The following is a 25402-nucleotide window of genomic DNA, read 5'->3' on the forward strand; positions in this document are numbered from 1 at the left end:
AGTACTGGCCTAGAGTCGATGAGGACATCAGTCCAAAAGAGTCTAGAACCAGACAGTCACAGGCGGAGTTGGGAGCAACAGAATGGCTGTGACACTGCGAGGGAGTAAACCCTCCAAATTGGCAGGCCGGAAAGCCATAAGAAGGCAGCCCCTTCATTCGGCTAGACTCACCGTAGGGCTAATAACCCACGTGGCGTTGAAATTCATTTTATTCAGAGAAGCCATACGGTAGATGCCGGACAGATGAAATGGAAACGACAAGGCAAGAAAAGGAAAATGATTATTGTAACATGGAATATAACCTCTCTGACAGGAAAAGAATGTGAGATAAAAGAAGAAATGGAAAAATACAAGATTAAAATCTTAGGCATAAGCGAGACCAAAAGGAAAGGATCAGGAGAGATGCTGATGAATAAGGGATATACCTTAATATTCTCAGGAGTAGATAGGAAAGCAAGAGCAAAAGAAGGTGTATGTATAATATTTGAAGAAGAATGTACAAAGAAAATAGTAAATTGGGAACCAATTACATCAAAAATATTAACAGTAGATATGGAAATGGAGGAGAAGATATCATTTATTCAGATCTATGCACCTACAGAGGATGCAAATGAATGTGAAAAAGATATTTTCTATGTCAACCTACAGGATACTATAAATAAGGCTAAGGACTTTGCTAGACATGTGACCATCATGGGAGACTGGAATGCCAGAATTGGAAATGGATCAGAGAAGGAGAACGAGTGTATGGGAAAACATACAGCAGAAACAGTGAAAAATAGCAATGGAGAGAGAATGATTGAATATTGTATAGACAATAATTTACTTATAGGAAATACATTTTTTCCACATAAAATAACATTTGTAGTAGAAAGGAGAAGAGCAAGAAGTGCAATAGATTATTTCACTTACACATAAAATACAATGTATGCAATACAAGATGTCAGAGTGTACAGAAGTGCAGAACTAAGCACCGAGCATAAATTATTAATAATGAAAACAAGATTTCAGGAACCTAAACAAATACAAAAAGTAAAGTACACAAAAATTAAAATAGGAGAACTAAGGACAGAATGTAAGCAAAAGGAATTTAAAAGGCAAGTGAAGGAAGAGTTGAACAAAAGAGAGAGAGAGCTAAGTATCCAGAACAAAGACGAAGAAGAATTAGAAGAAAGATGGAAAATTCTAAAAAGAGTATTGATTAAAACAGCTACAGAAGTTTGTGGCTTAACAACTGTAGGATATCAAAAGAAAAGATCAAGATGGTGGAATAACTTGGTTAAAGAAATCGTTAAAAGGAAGAAACAAGCATGGAAGAGGTATATGGAAAATAAAACAGAGGAGAAATGGAATGAGTATGTTCAGAGGAGAAATGAAGCAAAAGAGGCAGTTCGACAAGCAAAGAAAGAATCATGGGAAGAGTTTGGGTTAGAAATAGAGAAAAACTATCAAGGGAATAGTCGAAAGTTCTGGCAGACAGTAAAAGCAATGAAAGGAAAATATGGGAAGAGAATAAGAAACATAGAAGATGAATCAGGAAAGATCCAAACAGAAACTGAAGATATATTGAAGACATGGAGTAAGTATTACGAAAACACATTTAGAGATGATAATGGGAAGATGAATAAAGAAGATGCAACAGAGAGTGCAAATGTAGAAGAGGATGGAAGAGATGAAATAAAAATGCAAGAAGTGGAGGATGCAATAAAGAGAGTGAAATTAGGAAAAGCAGCAGGAGCAGACGGAGTATACCCAGAACTAATAAAGATGGGAGGAAAGAAAGTTGTACAATGGTTGTGGAAGATTTGTAATGAAGCATGGAAGAGAATTAAAATACCCAAAGATTGGGAAAGAAATATGATCATACCAATCCACAAAAAGTGTAGCACTGTAAAATGTGAAAACTATAGAACAATCTGTCTATCTTCAGTAGCTCTAAAAATATATACACAAGAATCTTAGAAAGAAGGCAAAGAGATGAAGTAGAGGAGGAGTTAGAAGAAGAACAAGCAGCTTTCAGAAGAGGAAGACAAACGCAAGATCACATTTTCACGCTACGACAAGCCATAGATAAATTTCTTAGCAGAGAAAAAGAACTGTCTGTAGCCTTTCTGGATTTAAAGGCAGCCTTTGATACAGTACCACGACAGCAACTATGGTCAGCGTTACAGAAAATAGGAGCCTCAGAAAACTTTGGGCCAGCTCAAAGATAGAGAAATGATAGTGAACCCAAAGGAGAGTAAAGTAATGCATATATCAAAGCATGGAAATGAAGAGAGATTGGAAATAAAATGGCAAGGAGAACAGCTAGAACAAGTGAATATATATGAATATTTGGGAACAATAATAACAGCCGATGGAAAAGTATAAGAAATAAATAGCAGGGTTCAAAAAACAAATAAAATATATTACCAAATAAGTAATACAATAGTCTGGAAAAAGGAGGTACAAGAAAATACTAAATTAAGGATTTACAAAACCATAATTATACCAACAATGCTCTATGGCATAGAAAGCTTAACGCTCCAAAATAAACATAAAAGTAGATTAAGAGCAACAGAGATGAAATGCCTCAGAAGAGTCGTAGGAAAAACCAGACGAGATAGAATCAGGAACACTAAAATCAGGGAACAGCTACAAGTAGAATCAATTGAAGAAATAATAGAGAGCAGAACACTAGGCTGGTATGGCCATGTCATGAGAATTGGAGAAGAAAGAAAACCGAAACAAGTAATGGAGGCGAGACCAGAAGGAAGGAGAGGAAGAGGAAGACCTCGGATAGAATGGGAGCAATACCTGTCAGAGATGGTTACTAAAATAGGAAAGGCACTAATGGAAGTTAAGAGAATGGCACAAGATAGGAAGAGTTTAGCAGATGGCTGAAGGACCCCGACGCCTAACAGCACGAAGGGGAAGAAGAAGTAAGTAAGTAAGTATCTATTATTGTTATAATAATAGTATTGGTAAAAAAGTTGATGCACAATGACGCATGTATCACTGGAATGTGAAGTAAAGAAACGACAGTGTTGCAATATGCAGATATTAAATTACAGAACAAGAACAATGAGTAAGGATATATAAATACCACTGAAAAATATTCGCGTACTTTTGGGGTTTATATTGTAAAATATTGAAATAAAAAATATCATATTACTCATATTTCATGTTGTGTATAATAAATATCAATCAGTATTTCCAATTTACAAGCCAGAAACTGTAAGTTAGATATTGCAGAGAGCAAATGACACCAGGAAATCCTCATTTGCGTACTCTATTTCCTTTGTTCAGTTGTCTGACTTTTATTTTCTATCTGCAAAGTCCAACACTACCTCACAAATTTCGTATTCGTTTCATGGATACATTCACCTTCTGCCGTCATAACGTCATCACAAGGAAACTATCTATCTACTGAACTTCTATAATTCTTATCACCTTGTTCTAGATTGCAATAAATGAATGAAAGTGTGGTTTGCATTAATAACTCAAAAGGCTTGAGAATAGATAATCTAATGTGTCCCCGTAGTAAATTGCAGTTAGATTAACAAATTACGTATGCAATTTATATTATTCACATTGAAACCCGTCTACTGTTATCATTATCAATCTTCAACCACAAGAAATGTAGCAACGGCTAAAATTAAATTTATGAAAAAAAAAAAATTTAATAACAAAAACTGATAAATAAGAACTACAATTAAATCCTTACTTGACAGCTATTAACGCCCTGACTGTAACATCAAAGTAGAACGCAGCGTCAATGCTAGGTTTCATGTCCAACTTAAATTCCGATTTCAAGCGTTCCAGATGGTTTCTGTAGTCTGCGTTAATGGCGGGTTTCAGAACTCCCACTGTCGCATTCTTACAGTCCTTGCACTCAAGCTGAAGCTCATCCTAAAATTCAAAGTAAACAGAAACGACAATAAATTTAATAATTGTGGAAATGAAGTCAAATAAATTCAAGAAAACTAGACTAAAAAAATCTCACATTAACCAAGTGATGTGGTAAATATTGAATTATTTGATTTAAACTGTGACAGTAACTTATAATTACTGTATTCTCAATATTGGCCTAATAACCACAGATTATTAAGGATTGATTTATGTAACACAATATAATTAGTGTTGGGACTTGTGTCTATCAGTGGCGTATGCTAAGTCTAAGACCTGGGCTATCTCACTATGACACCTGGTCCTAGGCTATGGAGGAAGGGACAAGACTAGACTCCTCAAGGAACCCACGTTGCCATTGCTCCGTCCCGTGTAGCGGTGCACTTCACAAGTACACTTACCTTATAAGCTCAGAAGAGCATGCTGGATAATCCCAGGGTTCGGGTTGAGATACTGCGTTCCTTCCCCTTGGATCCACAGGTGAAGTTCAATGACAACCTACGAGGTTGTCGTCCTGATGCAGGTATCCATAACTACGAAATACACTTTCGAAATAAAGAAAACCCGCAATATGTTCAACTTTACGTTTATTATAGACACGCAAGTATATCATGTAAGACTAAAATTACAATTAAAATATTTCGAACAGTACAGCACGAGATGCGCAAGCCTATCTTTCCCGTAACGCGAATCACCTCTTGCTACTTCAAATCTCTCTGCGCAACTCCTAACTGTTTTTCTGGAAGGTGATAACACCTCCCCAGTTACACAGTGTTACCAGACACAATAACCTTTTAATACTAGGAAGTTGATAAAAGCAAACAGTAATATATTAGAAATGTACAGTAATCTGGCACAGAGAATTTAGGTATGTGGTGGCAACAATGCAATGAAAAGCGCGTGATCTTCTCAAACCACAAGAGTTTAAATAAATCAACAATGGCTTTCAAAATATAAGAGAAACGAACGGCGTTTGCCAGAAACATGAAACAACAAATAGATATAAAGAATTTAACTCAGAAATTATTAACTTAGGCTTCACTAACTTGATTAAAATGAAACTTACAACAATCTTTAGAACATTTAAAGGCAAATCAAACTATTAATTTTGAATCTATATAAATTGTTTAAATTTGCCGCTATTCATACTTGTAGATATATCAGTGTATAATGTTAACGATTATAAAGGCGGCCATATTGGAAAATTGGCTGAAGGCATTAATATATTTATGAATATATATATGAATTATTAACTGTAAAATACGTTCAACTATAATAATCATGAAATAATAATATAAGATATAATAATAATAATATAAAACCACGAAGTAATGGCAAACTCGGGGTCATTACACCATCCCAACGGTAGTCGTATTTCAAACTTATAAAAATTCAGGTTGCCAAACCCAAAGAATTCAGGTAGCCAACTCCTAAGAATTCAAGTTGCCAACTCCTAAGTATTCAGGATGCCAATTTCAGAATCGTCATTATCTTCTTTTTCAAATCAGCTTAATTCACTCAGTTTCTAAGAGATTTCTCTTCAGTATTTTACTTTCTAGGCTTCAGGCTTCGCAGATAGCCTAGCTAGCCTGGAATATACGCTCCTTGTGTCTATTGACTAAATTATATAAATATTTTCTTCTTTCTCTGTAATTCTGACATGATCACTTTATGTAACTTATGATTAATCATCATGTATATAAGTTAAATAAATGTTGATTGCGCAACAACAAAAGCCGCTGTCATTAACACGGTCCATAGTTGTAGTCGCATTTTATGCTAAACAAGATAATCGGGATTGGATTTATGAGTTCAAAGAAAGGTGATCCGAACCACTGTGCTCTCCCACCTGGAATCGAACACCAGATGACATGATCGCAAGGTAATAATGCTAACTACTACGCTATTGGCGAGGTTCAATGATAGAGATTATAAAGTAAACTTCCATTCAATTTGTTTGTTAGGTATTTCTACTTAAAAGTAAATGTGACTGTAACTGAAATATTGATTGATTTGGTGTTTTAAGTCCACTTTATGCACATTAAGGCTAATCGGGACTGGACCTACAGTTTTAAGTGGGATCCGAACCACTTTGTACCTTCACCGGGTATCGAACCCAGGACCCCTTGATTACAAGGCGATGACGCTACCACTGCGCCATCGGGGAGGCCTGTGTAACTGAAATAGAATGATGCAGAGCAAATTGATTGTTTATTAAATATCACACTAGTATTATTACTCTATACGACATTAGTGTTTAATACTGAGATGTTTGTATGCGACAATTGTTCGTTACAGGCCCGTGTACATTATTTCTTCCAGTAAGAGCACATAGGATTAATTTAATCTAACAGAGTACTGTTACTTTGCTGTCATTATGCAGGTATTAAATAAACACATACAGGTCCGACCCTGGTAGTGTTGCATTCCTATTGGTTAATAAGATGGGTACATGTTACCCGTTGATCCTTGAACAAAACACTCAAACGTCATGAAGAAAATGTTAAGTCTGCTCACAGAGCGAAAGTTTTGCTCGGTGGGCATCGCTTTGATACCTGAAATACCCCTGAAGTGCTGCCTATATTTAGCGAAGCGCTTCTATTACTATATCTGCACCATTCTCGTTTCAGACGAAAACCGTCCTTCCCAACTATAGATGCATCCACCGTCGCAGCATAAAGAAAGTCGGTGGCGTGATTGGCTCTTGCAGTGACGTTCCGCACACTTCAGACCAGACGCACGCAACAGCCAATCAGACTAAAATATCCTTCAAATGTTCCCGTGCTGTTATACTATTGGTCACCAATCGTATAATTAATTACCTTCGTTATGGCGTACCAGGCGAACTTTCTGTCAAAGAAGTTCCTGTAAGCGGCTGCTTCGAGTACGTTCTTGATGCTTGCCTGTGTCCCCACCACGAAGAAGTTGACGATGTCCACGTCTCGCAGTCGAGACAGCTGCTTCTTCGGGTCTTTGTCAATCATCGTTATCACGTGACGTGTCGGCATGTTTACAAGGAGAGACTTGTATTTGTGATCCATTACTGCAAGAATGATTATTTATTAAATATCACTATGATGAAACAAACAAATCAATTATTGTCCACGGTAATCATATAATTTTTTGAAAACCTCCGAACTCAACTTTGCGATATCTTTAAGTGTTAATGAATGAAATTTCCAATACAGCAAAAGCAATTTTAAACCGGAAAGAAATAATAATAAAACAACAGACTCGTGTTAAAAAACAAAACCACACAGAACCAAGATTAAACAGAGCCCCATTTTACAATATTATTATTTATGTACATTTTTCGTTCGTTCGTGATAAAAGACGAATAATAGCTGATTGAAGTTAATTCAAGATGCTTTATTATATTGACTACAGCAGTAATCACGTATTATTTGTAGCATACTTGTATTTTTAAAAAGCTGCAGTGCACTTAGGAAGAACAAAAGATTGTAGCAATTTGAATGGCAAATTAGAAATTTGATAGAACTTATATAATCAGAGGAGTGGTCTGGATTGGAAACTTATTTAGAAACTTAGATTCTGGGGGAGAAAATTAAGAATGGGAGCCATTACCTACAGCTGTTTATCCAGAATTTTCGAGATGGACGTTTAAGGGTGGTTTTAGATGGGTGAATTAATTTAGCGCCAAAAGAAGTATAAATTGTGCTCTCGTGAAATATTTTTGAGGATTCTGGTAAACATTCGGGGTGTGTGGATAAAATATCACAAATAGTAATTAGTCTTGGCTGTAAGAACATTGCCGGCCTTATTAAATGTGACAAATACAATTTGATAAATTACTTCCTTAATCCTGAGAGGTTCAGAATTGTAATGTGTTAATAGGGATTAAGGTATATAAAAGTTATTTAAGACGAGTCAAATTGTATTAGTGCCAACGAAATTGAGATAAGGTAGAAAGAATAGGAGAGACAAGGTAAAAAATAAAGAAAGAAGAGAGAAAGAATAATAGAGAGAGGAAGAGACCGGAATAAAAAGACATGCAGAGAATAGGAGGAAATAGAAGGAATTAATAGAGAGATATAAAGAAAGGAAGAGAATTAGAAAAATGAAGAGAAATAGATGTGGAATGTACGTGACAGAAATAAAGGAAGGCAATAGGAGAAAGTGAAATAATGAGAATAGATAGAGATAGAAAGAATAAGAGATAAAGTGAGAGGATGAAATAGAGAAACCTCAGTGACCACAGTGAACCAGAGCCCACTTGTAAATATTTCGTTCACCATCGAACATCGCGAACGAAATTCTCTATCGATGCCATTGCAAGGTTAGGTAGCTTACAGCTGCTTGTGACTTACCAAACGTATCGTCGAACAGAATTGCCGCGTTGCTGATGTTTTGAGTCTGGACGATGCTTCGGATCACTTGAGGCATCAGATCTCCTGGCGGCATTATCTGGAGGAGATACTTCTGCTTTTCGGCGTCTATGTCTCGCCACTGCCTGTAGAAATGATTTTGTAAGTAAACATGGATTATGAGATGTTTTCAATTGGGAGTAGGAGAAATGGCCTAATTGTGAGAGGCATTGTTTCTTTAATTGTAAATTGCTGAAATATAGTAAGTAACTAAGAAGTAAACATGTGCTACGGAAAGACTACAGAAAAATAGTCTAACCTCGGCTGATGATGGCAATTTTAATATTGGACACCTAGTTCAGCGAATTTACGCTTCAATTTTGACAAAAATTATCAAACAAACCTTTTGTATTCCTTAAAATATCTTGGAGAAAATTTCAAAAAGTTTCCCTATCAAAGAAAAAAAATCTCAAATTGAAAAACTCAGCTCTGTTGATTGCCCATCTGATTTGATGAAGATCTCAATCTAAAGTGTTAATGGTAGCTGCGTGGATTTAGTTTAGTTAATTAATTTTTATAAAAATCAACAATGTCCAACTCCTACCAGTCTGGCGAAGCTGGGTGATCAGCAGCAGCCTCACCTCTGGATGCTGACTTGGGCAGCTTCTAATGCGATCACACACTCTTAGTCGTGAAACTAGGGTATTGTGAGTCTTAAATATGCCCTTCCAGTCACCTTCTGAGTGACTTTACCCATTTTTATTTCGTTTTGCACTCAGATGTGGTCAGAAAAAAGTTGTGGAAACCTGATTGCCAGAAGTTGGGAACCGACGTAAGTCCTCTTTATATGAAGTCGGCGTAGAGTCGACAATAACGAGAATCCGAGAATAGCAACGCCTCAAGTGGTTCATGACCAACACTCAAGGTAACTTCGGTAAAACCACAGTTTTCCCCGTTGCCTGACGTTATGTTGCAACAGGGATGCACATATAGGTATTTGTCTTTATGTGGTGAAATACTTAAAGTCAATATTGAATACTTGTAATATAATTCTTCGTCTGAGCAAGACCCTGATACAGGGTTGAAACGTTACATGTTAAGTGATTTTATATCTTAATAAACTGCCTTGGTCAGCATCTTAGTGTTTCTATTGAATTGACGCAGTCGAGTGTTCAAAATTGACAACCTATGGTCGTCTGTATCCTTCCACTACCACATGTCACGAGCCGGAAATAAAATACTGTGTAATAAAAAACGCCATCAGTGCCCGGTGCCTCCACCATGTTACGTTTAGGCCGTTCGCCGGCTTAAACTGCTTGGCTGCAAGAGGATGTGTGTATGAAGAATGGAATAAATTACGCTCATTGCTCTTTACCAGTATTTAATAGAATCGCACAAGTGGGGGGGGGGAGATCAGGCACGAGCCAGCAAGATATCTAAACACTGACCATGATAAAACCTAAAGTGTCACCACTGTACTTGATTTCCTTCGCGGTTTCTCGGCTGAGTCACGACGTGGCGCTCTATCGGTCCATCGAAGGTGTCCTCAGTGGGTTCGCCCAAACCTTTTTAACTGTCACTCGCCACACACTTCGCGCTTCGCTCCCTCGATCCAGACTCCTCTTGGGGACCTCTCGTCACCCGGGGACTGATGGCGTTTTTGATTACACAGCATTTTATTTCCGGATCGTGACATTATCAAAGCATTGCCATGGTATTGCCCAGGCCCGGATTAACCTTCGGGCAACTGGGGCAATTGCCCCGGGGCCCCCACCAAATGGAAGCTGTGAAGGGCCTTCACCAAAAAAAACTCTTTTAACCAGCTGGCTATGCTTGTAAAAAAAATTACGTAAGTTGTATTTTAAAAATAAAAAATAAAAACTTCAACATTGTCGCATGTCTATACTCTTCTGGATCCAATTGTAGCACAGCTCTCAGTCGATCTGTTTGTAGATATCTGAAGCTCAGTATACTTTATACCATGGATTGATTTGGCTGTGGTGTGGAAATAAGCCACACTTATTCAAACAATCAATTCTCAGATAAGATTAAGATAATAAATAATCCTACGAAGTACATCTTACGTTAATAACATCGTATTAAAACTGTGAGTTTTTCTAGGAAAAAATTGTGGAGTTACTAGCGCTCTCTCTCGGTGCAACAGTGAACTACGGGACACCTAACTTTAAGCAGAGCTTTTGTGAACCGCGCTAACTTAAGCTAACGGACGGCGGAATGAGTTGATTGTTTTCTTTCGGTTTCGGCCATTGACTACTTTTCTCAACAGTGTGTGACTTACGTGTTATTGTTGAGTACTGACGTGTTCCTAACTAGACGGCTTACTTCACCTAGTTTTGAGGGTATGTTATTTCCTTGTTTAATGTTTTTTACTAACATATTAGGCTAAAATGGGGGGCCCACAAAACATTTTGCCCAGGGGCGTCCATAAACCTTGACACGGCCCTGGTATTACCACAGACAAAACCTAACCTAACCTATTACACTTGTCTGTGGTATTACTCCACAAAAAGTAGTCTCGCCTAACTCACTATTGGTTGCATGAAAAACTGTTAGTCACAGAACAGTCTGCATCTTTTATCTACTTCACACGTTTCACAAATGCGTAAATGCGATACTGTAAGTGGAGGAGAATGATGAATCGGGTACAATTAATTGATTCGGTCACACGAACAATGTTGTATTCAACGAAAACTAAATGCCTCACAAACAGCAAAACAATCGGACCTGTTGCATTCTCTTATGCGTTTCTCCTCAAGTAGGAAGTTCTATAATGCAGAGAAATCTTCCATTTGTTCATAAAACGTGTCACTGCTATATTCCCAAAACCAAAAACACTACTTTCTTTCAACTTAAAGTCTCTGTCGTCTCTGCCGGCAAGAATGTTAGTTATAACGTTGTTCGTGTGATTGATTCAATTCGAGAAACCTAACTCCAAAATTAGGGTTGTTTTTTTTTTTTTTAATAATCTCCTCTGAAGAACTCTATTTGGACTCAGATCGAGAAATCTTTCTAATCCTTAGCAGTAAGGTGAAGTCACGTATCTCCAATTTACTGACTCTTTTTAAGAGTCAAACATGTTCCTAAGAATACATTATTTCCACTCCTGTAAATTTCATAAATTGGAGTAAGGTTCCCTCTGATTCTCACACGAAAAATTGAACATCATTCCGAAGCGGGTATTCGAATATGAGTAAATAGCAGGTGAATTTTGAGTCAATTTTGACTACGCCATTTTTAACAGTGTAGCGAATTTGCATTCTTCCGCCGATGAACTTCACCCAGATTATATTAGTAACTGCCAATTCATTAATTTGAAATGTGAAATTAATACGTTACAATATAGACTCAAAGTAATATTAATCTTTAGGTACCTGAGATCCCCTTCCTGACCATAGGACGTGCTGACCGTTGGCAACGCTAAGGCATTGGTGAACGACTTCACGGTCTCGGATGTTATTCCAGTCATTGTAGCGTCCAGTACAATATCAGGCGGTTTCTGCTCCTTTATTGAATTATTGTAGTGAAAGCAGACTGGAACAGAAATATTGCCTCTTAGTTACCGTGGAGAAGCGAGAAATACATAATGTATCTTGTGTTCAATTTCAACATATAGTTCTGGACAAACTTTTTAAAAAGTCAGGTTTTGCCTTCTTCACAATCGAGTCGTGTGGTCAATTCTTGTAAGGGCACCAACATTGACGTGTTGTCGGTGGTCACACCACTCTTCACACCTAGTCAAGAGTTTGATTCATTTGCTTTATTTTACTTCGCTTTTTGTGCCACTTTTGGCTAATTTGCGAAGATGAGGATGAGTGATGATATGATGAAATTGATGAATGGACACTCACAAACATCCATGCCCAGGCCGAGATTCGAACCCGGGACCCCTGGCGTCGTAGCGCGATGTGCTAACCACTCCGCCACGGGGGCCGGCTCAAGATTTTGAGAAAGGTTAGGTGCGACTGTTTAAATTTGTCCAGAACTGTATTTTTATTTTGATGGTTGTCCACTCGTTGCTCTATTAATGTGTTACAGAATCATCCTAGATTTATTTTCCTGAACACCATCTGTTTCAATAATAGAATTTTCAGTGTGGACCCTTTTCTACTACATGGTAGAGAGTTTGCATTATTTGAATAAAAACGCAATCATTTTTCCAACAATAAGTATTATCAAATACAGAGCTTTTTTGTAAGAAATCTGGAAGTTCTTTGTCATATTTGACTAGTTGATCATTAAAAAAACATTTGTAAGTTAATATCAATAATATACTATCAAGTGAATGATACTGGCAAGAAGGACTAAGAATTGGCACCGTTCCTTAATGTGGCGGTAAAAAACTTGAATTTTTTCCCATTGGTTTGCACATCCTTGCATGATGATGATTCAAGAGAGGATGTGTTAGAGAAGCTCCTAATGATTTTATTAATTGTGTTGTTTGCTATTCTCAGGGTATGGGTGTTCATACGAATAACTACCCTCGTTATTCACTTATATAAGTGTGTATTTGTGACAATCATAAAATTATTTTATGAACCTTCCGTAAGTGCATCAAATATTTCAAAATTTTATGAAACTCACGGTTTTGCTCGTACGAGAGTTGGTGCATAACAACAGATGTTATTAACTTTGTAACAAGCTCTCTATATTATTGTATAAGTTAGCAGTAATTACTTTTGTCGAGAAGGCCTCTTGCATCTGAGCTGTTTGTAACAACCACCTCTTGGACGTCATTGACAGTAACTTTATATTTGTCTGATTTCTCCAGAAAAGTCAAGACCACGTCGAAAGCCTGTTTCGCAATCGTATTCTTCTCATCATATACAAATACTGAAATGAAAGAAAATAGGGAATATTATAGGAAATAAATTCTTCACTTGTATTTCTATCAATACGTTGATCAATTTCAATAATTACGACAAGAATAAAAATAAATTGAAAGATTTTCAGTTGTCTCCTTTGTTTTTTCTCTCTTTTTCCTTGAAGTGAAGATTGAAGAGATTTAAAGCAGTGCTCAAATTATACTAGTTCTCTCGATTTTTCTGTTTGAGAATTACATGTGTTTTTATCTGTGAGCCGGTCTATTATATATCTAAATTTAAATAACTAGCTTGATAGAAGAGTTGTAATAAATTTTTATCTTGGCCGGCCACTAATAGGCAACCCATGAGTAAATGTGGATGTGAAGTTGTCAAGCAACAGTGTCACAACATGCAGATGTTAAACGCGTATAATGAAAAAATGTGTCCACTTGTGATATTTTCGGTATCTACATAGTTCAATACTATCACATAGATTTATGTATCAGTTTTCGTGAATAAGTTACTGTACGCCAAAATTACGGCACGAGAACAAAACATGAAATTGGCCCAACTTCTGCACTTCTAATAAGCTTGATAATTCGTATTAATTATGAAAACTCATCTGTGCTTTGAATTTGTTTTGTGTATTTAATGTTTACTGTTAAATATTTAAAGTAAAAGCTTCTTCCATTGTACAATTAAACTTGGCATCACAGTGGACGAAGGGGACAGGAAAAACTAATTTTTATTTACCAATGAATGTCATTGCATAAAACAATTTCGACAGTTATTGCGAATGTGCCGATAGCACTCAGAGTATTTACAGCCGTAGAAATGAGAAATCAATGATATTTCGTTTTCGTATGAGTTCCATTACATGATATACCCCCGTGATATACATGGCTGAGCAATTAGCAGCTTCACCTATGATAGTGGCGAAGCAGTACACGCTGCTGCGAAGGCTGGTAGGTAATAGCAGTCGCTTTGCCCCCTCCACGTAGTCCCGTTCCCCCTCAGGATTTTTTCTCAGGGAGGCAGAGTAAGATTTCATATCTTACCCTTCAGTCAGAGAAATATATATTTTACTTGTTGTTGTCGTCGTTGTTATCATTATTATTTTATAAATCATAAAATTGAATTTGACTTGAGAATACTTTGGCGTTGTTGATAAGTTCAAACTTGAGTCCACTATTGGAATCGAAACGGAATTCGCCTTGCTTCCTTTCCATAAACATCTATCCTTTTATTTTGTTGGACATTACAGTTAATTGATGTAACTTACAGTCTGTAAATCACAGAAAAAATATTACTTGTAATAAAATGTCGCTACAATTTCTCCATTCGAATTACATGATTTTTTTCCAGATATCTCAGGGGGGAGGGAGCAAATGCCCCGGCCAACGTCTTCGCTGCCTATGTTTATTCTGGTAAGTGGATATTACAGATGTAGTGGATATAATACTTACGGACATTAATATTCTGTTGACTTCTGACCCACGCCACGTGGGGCAGCACAAACGCTAAGGGTAGCAGAATCGACCACATGATGTGGCCGTGTTGTATAGGCTCTGAAAGGAAAAATATTAGTGTTCAAAGGCACATACTTTTTTCCATAATTCTTACTTAACCCTTGAGTGGTACACTTAAAATAAGTTACATGACTGGTACACTTGGGTCCTAGGGACCCGTATTATTAAAAATTGGAAATTTTGACCTTAACCATTTTCTTTATTGCTCAAAAGTTTTCAGGTACAATATAGATGCTTTCATGAGTTGCTACAAAAGATATTAAAGTTTTCTGAACAGTGTGAGCATAATGTGCAGCTGCATTCTTTACAGATTGGTAATTTTCAACGGTGGCAGTAGTTGTTTGTTTTCCTGTCCTTTTTGCTGGGGCACAATCCGCAACTTTTACGTTTGGATTTTTCAGTAGTTACTACAACAGCTGGTGGTTCTTCTTGATCTGCTTCTCCAAGAATAGGGAGCACTATACCACGGATATCCGTCTGCAGAGTTGGCACCGATTTCCTCTGTTCCAGCAATGGTGTTATCAGATGATATCTCACTTTCACTGTCATGGTCACTCTGTTCGTAATTAGCGTCATCCTCAGAATCTTCTTCCCTATTCAGGATGTCTGCTATTTCATCATCGGTTAAATGACTTTCTCCCGCCATAATGTTTGGAACAGAAGGAAATATAACAAATTATCAATAATCCCTCATCCAGAAAAGAAGTTACATAAATGGTAAACTTGGGTCCTGGGAACCCACGCCCCTGTAATACACAAGCTTCCAAGCATTTTACGGAAAACCTTTTTCAGCACAACATTCACCACTGCCAGTCGATAGACTACTGTGGAGATCAAAGTAATCAGACCTGCCATCTGTGAGTAAACACGTCAACAAAATTCCATTGGGTCCTGAGGACCCATGTGTACCACTCACGAGTTAAGAAAGATAAATTTAGAGGTAATCAGCTGATACAAGCAGGGCCGGATTAAGGTAAGTGCTATTGATGCTGCAGCATTAGGCCCATTCCTGATGAAAACAGACGAGAATTTTCCGAAAGTTAACAGTTTTCCTTTGCTATATTAACCTGAAAATAAATCTTAGAATGAAATTTGGAGCCCCAATTTCGGACGCCTAGACACAGGTAGTAAATTTTTCACCTTGAAAGTTAGTTGTGCAAAAAAAATCGATGGTATGCAGCATCAGGCCCAATTTCGTCTTAATCCGGCCCTGGATACAAGAACATTGGCATCGCAACGAGGAGGGGGGTCAAACTGATCCGTCGACCACCCTTGGAAATTAGCATGGTTCATTCAAGTTAAAACAAGCAGAAAGCTTGACCCATTTTGTGTGTTGTTGCTGTTGTTTTAAGTCCAGGCTATGCACAGATAGGCTAATCGGGACTGGATCTACAGTGTCTCCACCGGGACGCCTTGTTTACAAGGTACTTGTTCAGTTGAATTAGCATTGAAATCAGAATAACCAAAGTAAAGAATGCCTTGGATCGAAAAGTTGAGTTGAGTTGAGTTGAGTTGGTGTTTTAAGTCCACTGTATGCACAGTAAGGCTAATCGGGACTGGACCTACAGTTTAAAGTGGGATCCGAACCACTTGTGCCTCCACCAGGTATCGAACCCGGGACCCCTTGATTACAAGGCGACGACGCTACCACTGCGCCATCGGGAAGGCCCTTGGATCGAAAAGAAATTAGTGTAAAATACAAGAGCCAGTTTATGTTTTCATATTCTCCCATTTAAACCAAAGAATAATTGGTTTCACAGCTTTCAACATTCCTAAAATGAGAATTTTGAGTGAGGAGTTACGCAACATAAATTTTGAGTACAATTTATCCCTAACTTTTAAAGCAACTTTTGTTCTCCCTAACTTTTAAACTATTTCTTTGGCAGGTAAAAGTTAATAACAAAATAGGATAGCATTATAGCACTAACTGTATGAAATGTAAAAAGAATTAAAATCAATAGTGTTTCATATTCGCTCATCTGGTGGATCGAGTAGGAAAGTCTCCCAATGATATAATAATAATAATAATAATAATAATAATAATAATAATAATAATAATTGTTTCAATGTTTGCTTTAAGACCACTTTGTACACAGATAAGCTAATTGGGACTCGGCCTACAGTTTTAGTGGGATCCCAACCACTGTGAAGTGTGCATAATAATAATAATTTTGGACTAAAATTGCTTTATTTTATTAGTTTAAAGTAGTTATTATTATTATTATTATAATAATCATAAATATTATCTCCACTAATAAAATTTTGTCAATGGCTTTACCCCCCTTCTGGCGAAGCCTATTATAATTATAAGAAGACATGCCGCTAAGTACTTTCATTAAACTAAATGTACTTCTATAATTCAGAACAGAAATGTCTTTTGTAAGAGCAATCAGATAGCAAGTACGCTGGTGGAAACAGAAAACTTTTAGTTTAGTTCCATAGTTAGCAATGGAATTGAGACAGATTGCAAAACAAAACGTCTGTATCTTCGAGGTGAATCTTGCCTTATTCGAGACCTATACATTAAACTGTAATACAAAAATTTCACGGAAATGAATGGTATCCTCGTTAGTGTGATGGCAATGTTGTCGTCTGATAATCAAGGGGTATCGGGTAAAATCCCCGGCGGTAGTCGGTAGGTCTAGTCCCGATTAGCCTATTAAGTCCATACAGTGGACTTAAAATCAAGTATGATCAAGAAAATCAAAATTGATTTACTATGCATCTTATTAAGAATACAGAAAGGGTGGCTATGAGTATTTATAGATTACATGTACTATTTATGTAAAACTCTATGTTGTTATTTTATTTAACTAGTTTTAAACATTTTTTGTGAGTAGTGTATTATTTTGAGACCGAGACGAGAACAAGTCATGCATTTGTTACACGCGACGAGATTGAGCCAAGTCTCAACTAGGTGCTACCCTTACCAGATATCCAACTGAATTTTTTACATTGAATTTTGAATCAAGTGGAAAATTCGGATTGAATTATTTGAATAAGGAAAGATATTCAACGCATGAAAAGTTACAGCACATGTAGAATTCTACTGAGGTTATGTTTCCTCAAAAAATCGATTCGAAATTGTTGAGTTCCAAGTGTTGTATGCGAATGGAAATCAATTGATATTCTATGCGCTGGCACAGGAATTGGACGCGTCGATATCCCCCAGTTCCTTGAATCAAAGGTGGCCTTGATGATGCCATGGGAACAATGTAATATTGTCTCTCCTAACTCGTTCGTTCTGGTTTTTAATGTTTATTCGTGAGCGAGAATTTTTGTAGAAGATGAAGTGGTACACTTTGTGTTGTATGTTTAAGCACATGCATACAATCATCCCCAACAAATGTATTTATCCACTATCTACACATGTCGTGTAGTTTAATGAGTAATTTTTAACTAAATAACTTTCCCATTTTATCACTTCAGCCATCATACTATACATACACAGCTAAATACAGTTAAGTTTAAAATTCGGAGCACAAACTTCAGATAGTTCTCTTTGATAAGGGACACTTACAAAGAACGCACATGCCCTTGACGGGATTCGGACCCGAGACCCTTTCCCGCTTCAAGAACCGTGGTTCATAGGATCGAATATGAGTTAATTCTTCATGACACTTTACAAAGAATTTATCCGTTGTTGTTAGGTTAATCGTGTTAGGTTTGATGTTGATAGTTATAGCACGTTCATTTATAGTTACACGTCTTCGGTGTTGTTCCTAATTTTCCGTTTTTATTAAGTTAAGTTCGGTATTAGATGGTATTAGTAATTTGGCCATTCCATACGAAATAATGGTTCAGAAGTATAGGTCTGAGAACCACTTCTTTTACGCTTCTTCCTTTATGGTACATTTGGCAACCCACGTAGCTGTTAGACCGTTGAGTCATGCAAGAACCGAGATTCAACTTATTCTTGTCGTTAGGCATGCCCAAGACACTGTCGGATTATAAATTATAAATACTAGAGTTTGGACTAAAATTAAAAATTAATTAATGGCAACACTGCACACATTCCGTTTCGTTCCGTTGAACCGTGGAAACTGCGGACTGTCACTGCGAGTCAGTGAGTGCGGTGTTGCCACGTTCCAAGTAGATCTTTACTCCGTTGAATAAAAATCTGTGTAAAATCGGTTTCGCAATGTGAATTGACAACGATAATGGATTTTGAAAATAGATGCAAAGAGCTTCAAAACAAGACCAATATTATATTTGTAGGACTACCCAATACTAAGAAAAAGTTGTTTCGAAAAATTGATAACAACGGTTTTTTGACATTTTTTTTAAAATCTGAAAAATAAGAATTGTGTTTAAAAACCTTTCTGCCTGCATCGTAATAAAATTTCATCACGATCGGACCAACAGTTTTTTTATTTATAGCATTTCAAAGACAGCGATCGTTTGCAAAACTTTTAAAAAACTGCACTTTATTATGTTCTCACAACCATAAAAAATAGAAGGCGTACTCGAGAAAAAAATTAGCTAGCATAGATTAACGCAGAATTGAATAAGGAAAATTTCATGTAACTTGTTTGTAGGTAGGTCTACTGGTTAATATTTAATTGGGATCCAAACACGAGTATCTGTATTTTAATCCGACAGTAATCTGCTCACCAGGACACCGGGCAAAATCAAAATTTTATTAATTTTACTGTGAATTCCCATTACAATCAACATTTGTTTATATTCAAGAGAGCGCCTTATTGATGAAAACTACTACCGCTCTCTTGACGGTCACAGTCCGGCCATGGTTGCTATTCCCATGTGGGTTTCGTTAATATATCACAGGAATGGCCAGAGTTTCGGTCTGAACGTAATAAGCGGAAGTACAGGCTAAGTGCAAGCACCTAACACAACTTAACGTAATACTAACAAATGTATTATAAATATTTCTAGGATTTTCTGAATCTTCAGTTCCTTTATGAATGTTTACTATGTAGACAAGGTGAAGTCTGTGCGAAATAAAAGAATCCATTATGTACAAATGATGGCGGGACGTGTCAGCAAAGGAAGTCTGCTTTTGGCGCCCTTTGGCGGGAAAACAAAGAACCCAATTGCATGTCCATACAGAGGAGACATTCCAAATGTGCATGACCGAAAGGAAGACTTTGACGGAGTAGCCAGCTGTTGTTAAATCCACGCTAAACTATCTTGCACACAACTGAAGATTCTTTAGTAGCTCACAGACAAATTCAAATTTAATGCAGTTCTTGCTAGTCACGAACTGGGTCTCGGTTTTTGAGTTCGAGATCAGAGAAATATTGAATCACGGTAGTTCGTTAAAGAGGGCGAGGTTGCCGTTATTGCGTTGTTTAAAAAAATTGTAAAAGTATCGAGGCGTATGGTGAAGGGAAATCTTTGCTGATATTTTTGGAATTATATTTGGAACTAGGTTATCAAGATTTCTCAGAAACGGAAAAGAAAACGGTTCTGAAGACTGAGAAACTACATTTTTTTTTACTTTTTGAATACCGCCAACACAGTTGCAAACTGAAAAGTCGTATTCAAAACAGCCAATTTTTGGAAAACTATTTTCAGGAGTAGAAGTCGCTTTCAGCAGTATTGGTCACGAAAGGTAGATCTGGTAGTCCCAGAAACAGATGGTGTGACCCCAGAGCAACCCTTGGCTGAACCTCGTCCACTTAATAAAATTTATTATTATTATTATTATTATTATTATTATTATTATTAATTAAGTTTTCAAAGTTCTTTTTCCCCCACGTTGTGGTTTCTAAATCACCTCCAAGCCTTTAAGACGTCTAAACATATCATCACGCGTGTCTTAGACCGGTTTCCAATCTAGAATCCCAGCCTACGCAGTAAGTTACAGAAACTTTATTAGCCAGACCTTCCATTATTTTATCCAAAACTTTTGATCTCTCCACAGAAGTTCCTGGGTTCAAATCCCGACGTGGGCATGGGTGTTCTTTGTGAGTCCCTTTTAAGGAGAATTTCACACCGAAGCGACAAGGGAGCGTGACGTATGGCTTGAAATTTCTACAGAGGCAGATATTTGTAACTCGAAGCGAGAACAAGGGAGTTATTTGGAACTCTAAACGAATCCGGATACAATTTAATCGTTCAGAACGATTGTTGTTGCTCACGAGACGAGACGAGACGGGACTTTGGCCTGTCTCGTCTCGTGGAAATGCTGTCTCGTCCCATGTCTCGTCTCGAAAATATTCGTTTGTCTCGTCCCGTGTCTCGTCTCGAAGAGCTTTGTCCCGTCCCGTCTCGTTTTGTCTCGTCTCGAAGGGCTTTGTCCCGTCCCGTCTCGTTTTGTCTCGTCTCGTCTCGTAAAATTAATGTAGGATATCATGCCAACAAAAGTTAAGAGTGGGAAAAACATTATTCTCTAAAGTGGGTTAAACCTTTAAAACATTTTGTTCACTGTACAGTCAGAAAAAATAAGGTTTGTTAACTACAAAAACATTAATATTTAGTCTAAAATAAAGTTTGTTGATTACCAATAGCTAGATAGTTTATGGAATCCGCCTTGTATTTCTAATGTCCATCCACTCTTTCTCCATCGTACACTAAGGGAGCTTTCACACCGAAGAAACACGCGACAGGAGACAATTCGCACGGTGGGGTTGTAATCTTACAAAGTTACAAGCGACACGAACGAACCCCTTCCGTCTAGGCAAGTATTCACCGCATATGCACCAGCAACAGACCGAGGCGGCACACCGCACAATGTTAAGAAAACGACCGAGTTTCCTACACGTGCAGCTTGTCGCATTGCTTCGGTTCGGAAGGTTACATTTACTGAAGTTTCGTTTCCAAAAGCCTGTTGCTTTGGTCTGCAAGCTCCCTTAAAGTGAGAGTTCAGAGCGAAGTGACAAGCGACACGGTAGTTTCACACTGAAGTGACAAACGACACGGGCCTCTTCAGTTTATAAGCAACTTTCACCGCGCATGCAAAAACAACAGTCTGAGGGAACACGACACACGGTATTCATAAAATGGCCTAATCGGCGACAATCGACACGAGCAGTTTGTTGAGTCGCTTTGGTTCGAAAGATTTCATGTAAGGGAGATTTGACACCGAAGCGACAAGCGACACATACCGCTTGGGAACGAGCTTATTAACAGCAATATTGCACACCGTAGCGGCACGAGAGGCTGCACAAGCCTGCGTTCGATTGGTGGAATCCCCAAGCGACACGGGACTATTGCACCGAAACGACAAGCGACACAATCTCATTTAGTCTATCAACGGACATTCCCCGCGCATGCGCTACCAATAGGCAGAGGCGACACGATAGCTATTAGAAAAGGGCCAAATCTCAGCGACACGCAAGCGACAAGCGACACGTGCCGCTCGTCGTGTCGCTTCGCTACGGAAGGTTGCATTTATTACTGAGTGTTCATTTCGAAGCCGCAGACGCCGCTTGTTGCCTGTCTCGTGATTCTTCTTACTCCTTTGACTTCAAGCAAGATATGTTATTCACGTCAACGCACAGTGTCTAAAGCCCGAATCACATGGAACTGGAATTCCAGTAGGAATGTCCTAGTTGACACTGGACTGGCTACCCATTTGGTTGTTTTCGCCTCACACGATACTTGTTAGTTGATATCCAGTTCCGTGTGATTCGGCCTTAACTATTTGTCTATTACTAGATCCTCCCCGATGGCATGGTGGTACCGTCGTCGCCTTTTCAAGGAGTCACGGGTTCAATACCCGGTGGAGGCACCTAGTGGTTCGGATCCCACTTTAAAATGTAGGTCCAGTCCCGATTAGCCTTACTGTGCATAAAGTGGACTTAAAACACGAATTCAATCAACCAATCAGAGAGTCGATTTCTAGCTTCTTAGTGCGAAATATTTGAAATTTTTAATCAGTATACTTGAGGGGGCGAGGAGGGTGTTGATTTTGAGAAGAGGGGTCGTAATGAAAGAACTGTTTGTACGAGCAAGAATTTTATGACGATTGTCTCCAGCATGACTGGACGAAGATATACAGTAAACAATGGTAGTGACTACCTCCACATCGTTTTGCGCAAGGATTAATGGAAGGAAGCGCCTGGGGAAGCAAATGGTTCGCAGATTTAAGGTATTCGGAGGAAATTTCAGCAGGAAGATAGTGATCTTTGGAAGTAAAGATAGCTTTGACACGAGGTTAAAGTCGGGGCAGATTCGTTACGGACAACGTGTAACGAATTCGGATTTGCGAGGGGGAATCTTGCAGAATATAACTACCAAGAGCTTGCTAAAAAATCGAATATAGAGAAATGAGAGAATGCTTAACCGATGAAAGAAATTACATGAAAGTGAGATATTGATATCGACAGTCATATAAAAAACTGTTTCCAGCAACACGCAAGCAACATGCACCTTGTGTTTCTTCGGTTCGGAATGTGGCACCGAACGAATGTGTTCGTTTCTAAGCAAAATAGGTTGTTGCTTTGGTCTGGTTACTTCTTACTTCGGTCTGACCTACAGGCCCGTAGCTAGGGGGGGGGCAAGAAGGGCAACTGCCCGCCTGAGAGCCTGCTTTGCCCCCCTGTGAAAAATACAGAACACATTCCTACCTGGAATTCTCATTAATCTTTACAATTATATCCTGTATTACTCCAGCAACATAACAAAGACACTTATTGATTTTGTGATTTATGAAGGCGTGTGGGATTCCATATAATGTCGTATCAGGATTGGGGGGGGGGAAATCCCTTCCAGATTCAGACTTCGTTAAATGATTTTGCAATTTTCAGTACCTAGAACAGTTGTGACATTTTGAGTATCTTGTATTAAAGGTGCCTATTGTATTTGGATGTTTTACTTGGATGTGTTGCTATGAAGTTTGAACTGCATAAATTTTTGTTTCCCCTAGTCTACCTTTTGGTAATAGCGATTCATGTGATAGAGAGAGGGAGTGGATATTTGATTTTTGTTACTTAGCGTTGCTTTTCTGCCACATCTAGCTAATCCTGACAATGAATGATGACGTGAAATTTATGAAGAGGCACTCGCAAACAGTGCTGCAACCACAGAGGGCAGGGGCATTGTCCCCCCCGCAATGTTGGATGGAAGTCCAATCTAGGGGGGGGGCAAACATTTAAGTAAAGAAACATGACTAGCAGAATCTAAGAATAGCAGGACAAATTGATACTCAAGATGGAATTAGTTTTCAAGTGTTTCTTGCATTTTTCTTCCAGATGGCTAAGGGCACTTGCAGAGGGCACAGAGGGGCAATTGTCCTCTCGATTTCAAATTTTATACAAATAAAAGTACATTTCGTAAAATTTTCTTACTCGCTTCGCTCGCATGCACAAATAAAATAAGCAACATAGGCGTATGTTATGATATCCATTTTATAAAGGAAAAGTTAAGTCTTAACCCTGACTGTTTCCATGATATCGTTTCCATAGCATCTTATATATTGCTCTCAGAATTTTAAACGGCAGTAAAAATAAATGACATTTGCAACTGCGAAGCTATCAATGGGATTGCATACATTAAGGACAGAAGATGCCATATTTCGATTGTTTGTAACATCGAAAGAGGAATTAGACGAGCAAATAGTGACTGAGAAAAGTTGCTTGCCTTGATGTCCTGTACATGCTGTGCAAGTTGTTGGTGCTATCAGGTGGCACCCTATGAATATAGGTTCAAGAAAATGACAATACATTGTGCCTGTAGCAGATGTCTGTTAAAGTACCTCATGCACAACCTAATTTTTTGACAAATAATTATGTCAACTCTTCTGCTATGGAGTGGACTCTCCTAATTTTATTCATATATCTTAAGCCATTCTGTGACTGGCAGAAATCAGTATCAGCATTAAAAAAAAAACCTGATATTTGGGGTTTGTACGCTTTTGCTCAAAAAGTGGTTGCGATAAGCGGCCCAGAGACCTTGTGCCGCGAAAATGGGGTAAGGCGAAGGAGACCCTTATATCTTTCGGTTTCGTACCATTAGTCATTAAGTCGTAGTCATTAAGGAAGATATTTTTCATAATGTAAAGAGGATACAACATTTCCCTCCATAAAACTTATTATGAAATATTAATGATGACACTGTGATCCAAGAAGTCATTGATCAATCAAGGGATTCCTATTTGTTTTTTGGGTGTCAAACACACGTCTTTCAACAACACAATATTTTGCAAAATGGTTAACGTACAGTAGCGTACGCAGGATTTCATCAAGGGGGGGGGGGGGTTATTTCGAAAACTTTCTACAAAGTCACATTACCATTGTTTTATTATAATTTAATTAATTAATTAATTAATTAATTAATAATACTTATAATTAATTAATTAGTTTAATTATTACTAATAATACTACTAATGCAGCTGCTGTTACTACTTATATCACTACTATTATTAAGTAGTAGAGATCTACATAAATATATTTATGAAAGCAATATAACAAAATTACATTTTTTTTGTTTCTTTGTTACGAAATAATTGTCTAGTCAACGGTTATTTGTATATGATAGGTGAGACATTTCAAGTGTGAAGAAAATCCATAAAAACAAGCAAATATATTAAATTTATTGAAATAATCAAAATATGAAATTCATTCAAGGAGCCGCGGTGGTCTAGCCTGACAACCTCGTGGGAGATCCGGGTTCGATTCCCGAATTTGGTTGGAATTTATCTAGCCTTGTCTCCGCACCCAGCCTAATATCAATGGGTACCTGAGAGCAATCCTGGGGGATAAAGGCTGCAGGAGCATGGTGCTGATCACATCACCTGCAAAGTGGCCGGGATCGAGAATGTGTGGGGCCCACCACATCACTACGTGTGCCTTCATGGCACGGTGCTATATGCACGGGGAAATTTACATTTATGGAACTCACCCAGGATGATGATGAAGTGCGAGAATACGTG

General features: G+C 37.9%; 1 protein-coding gene across 1 annotated transcript in view; it reads right to left on the bottom strand.

The window, feature by feature from the left end:
* Positions 1-25402, bottom strand: part of LOC145998506 (ionotropic receptor 25a-like) — a 211554-nt gene that overhangs the window by 169957 nt on the left and 16195 nt on the right. The window contains exons 2-7 of the mRNA XM_083134932.1: positions 14503-14604; positions 12909-13064; positions 11606-11765; positions 8217-8359; positions 6711-6931; positions 3707-3891 (exon numbers count right to left, since the gene is read on the bottom strand). Coding sequence (XP_082991058.1) covers positions 3707-3891; positions 6711-6931; positions 8217-8359; positions 11606-11765; positions 12909-13064; positions 14503-14581 — 944 coding nt within the window. The 5' untranslated portion in view covers positions 14582-14604. The remainder of the gene's footprint in view (positions 1-3706; positions 3892-6710; positions 6932-8216; positions 8360-11605; positions 11766-12908; positions 13065-14502; positions 14605-25402) is intronic.

The sequence above is a fragment of the Lepisma saccharinum genome, chromosome 1, assembly GCF_977018435.1.
Source record: "Lepisma saccharinum chromosome 1, izLepSacc3.1, whole genome shotgun sequence".
Taxonomy (NCBI): Eukaryota; Metazoa; Arthropoda; class Insecta; order Zygentoma; family Lepismatidae; genus Lepisma; species Lepisma saccharinum.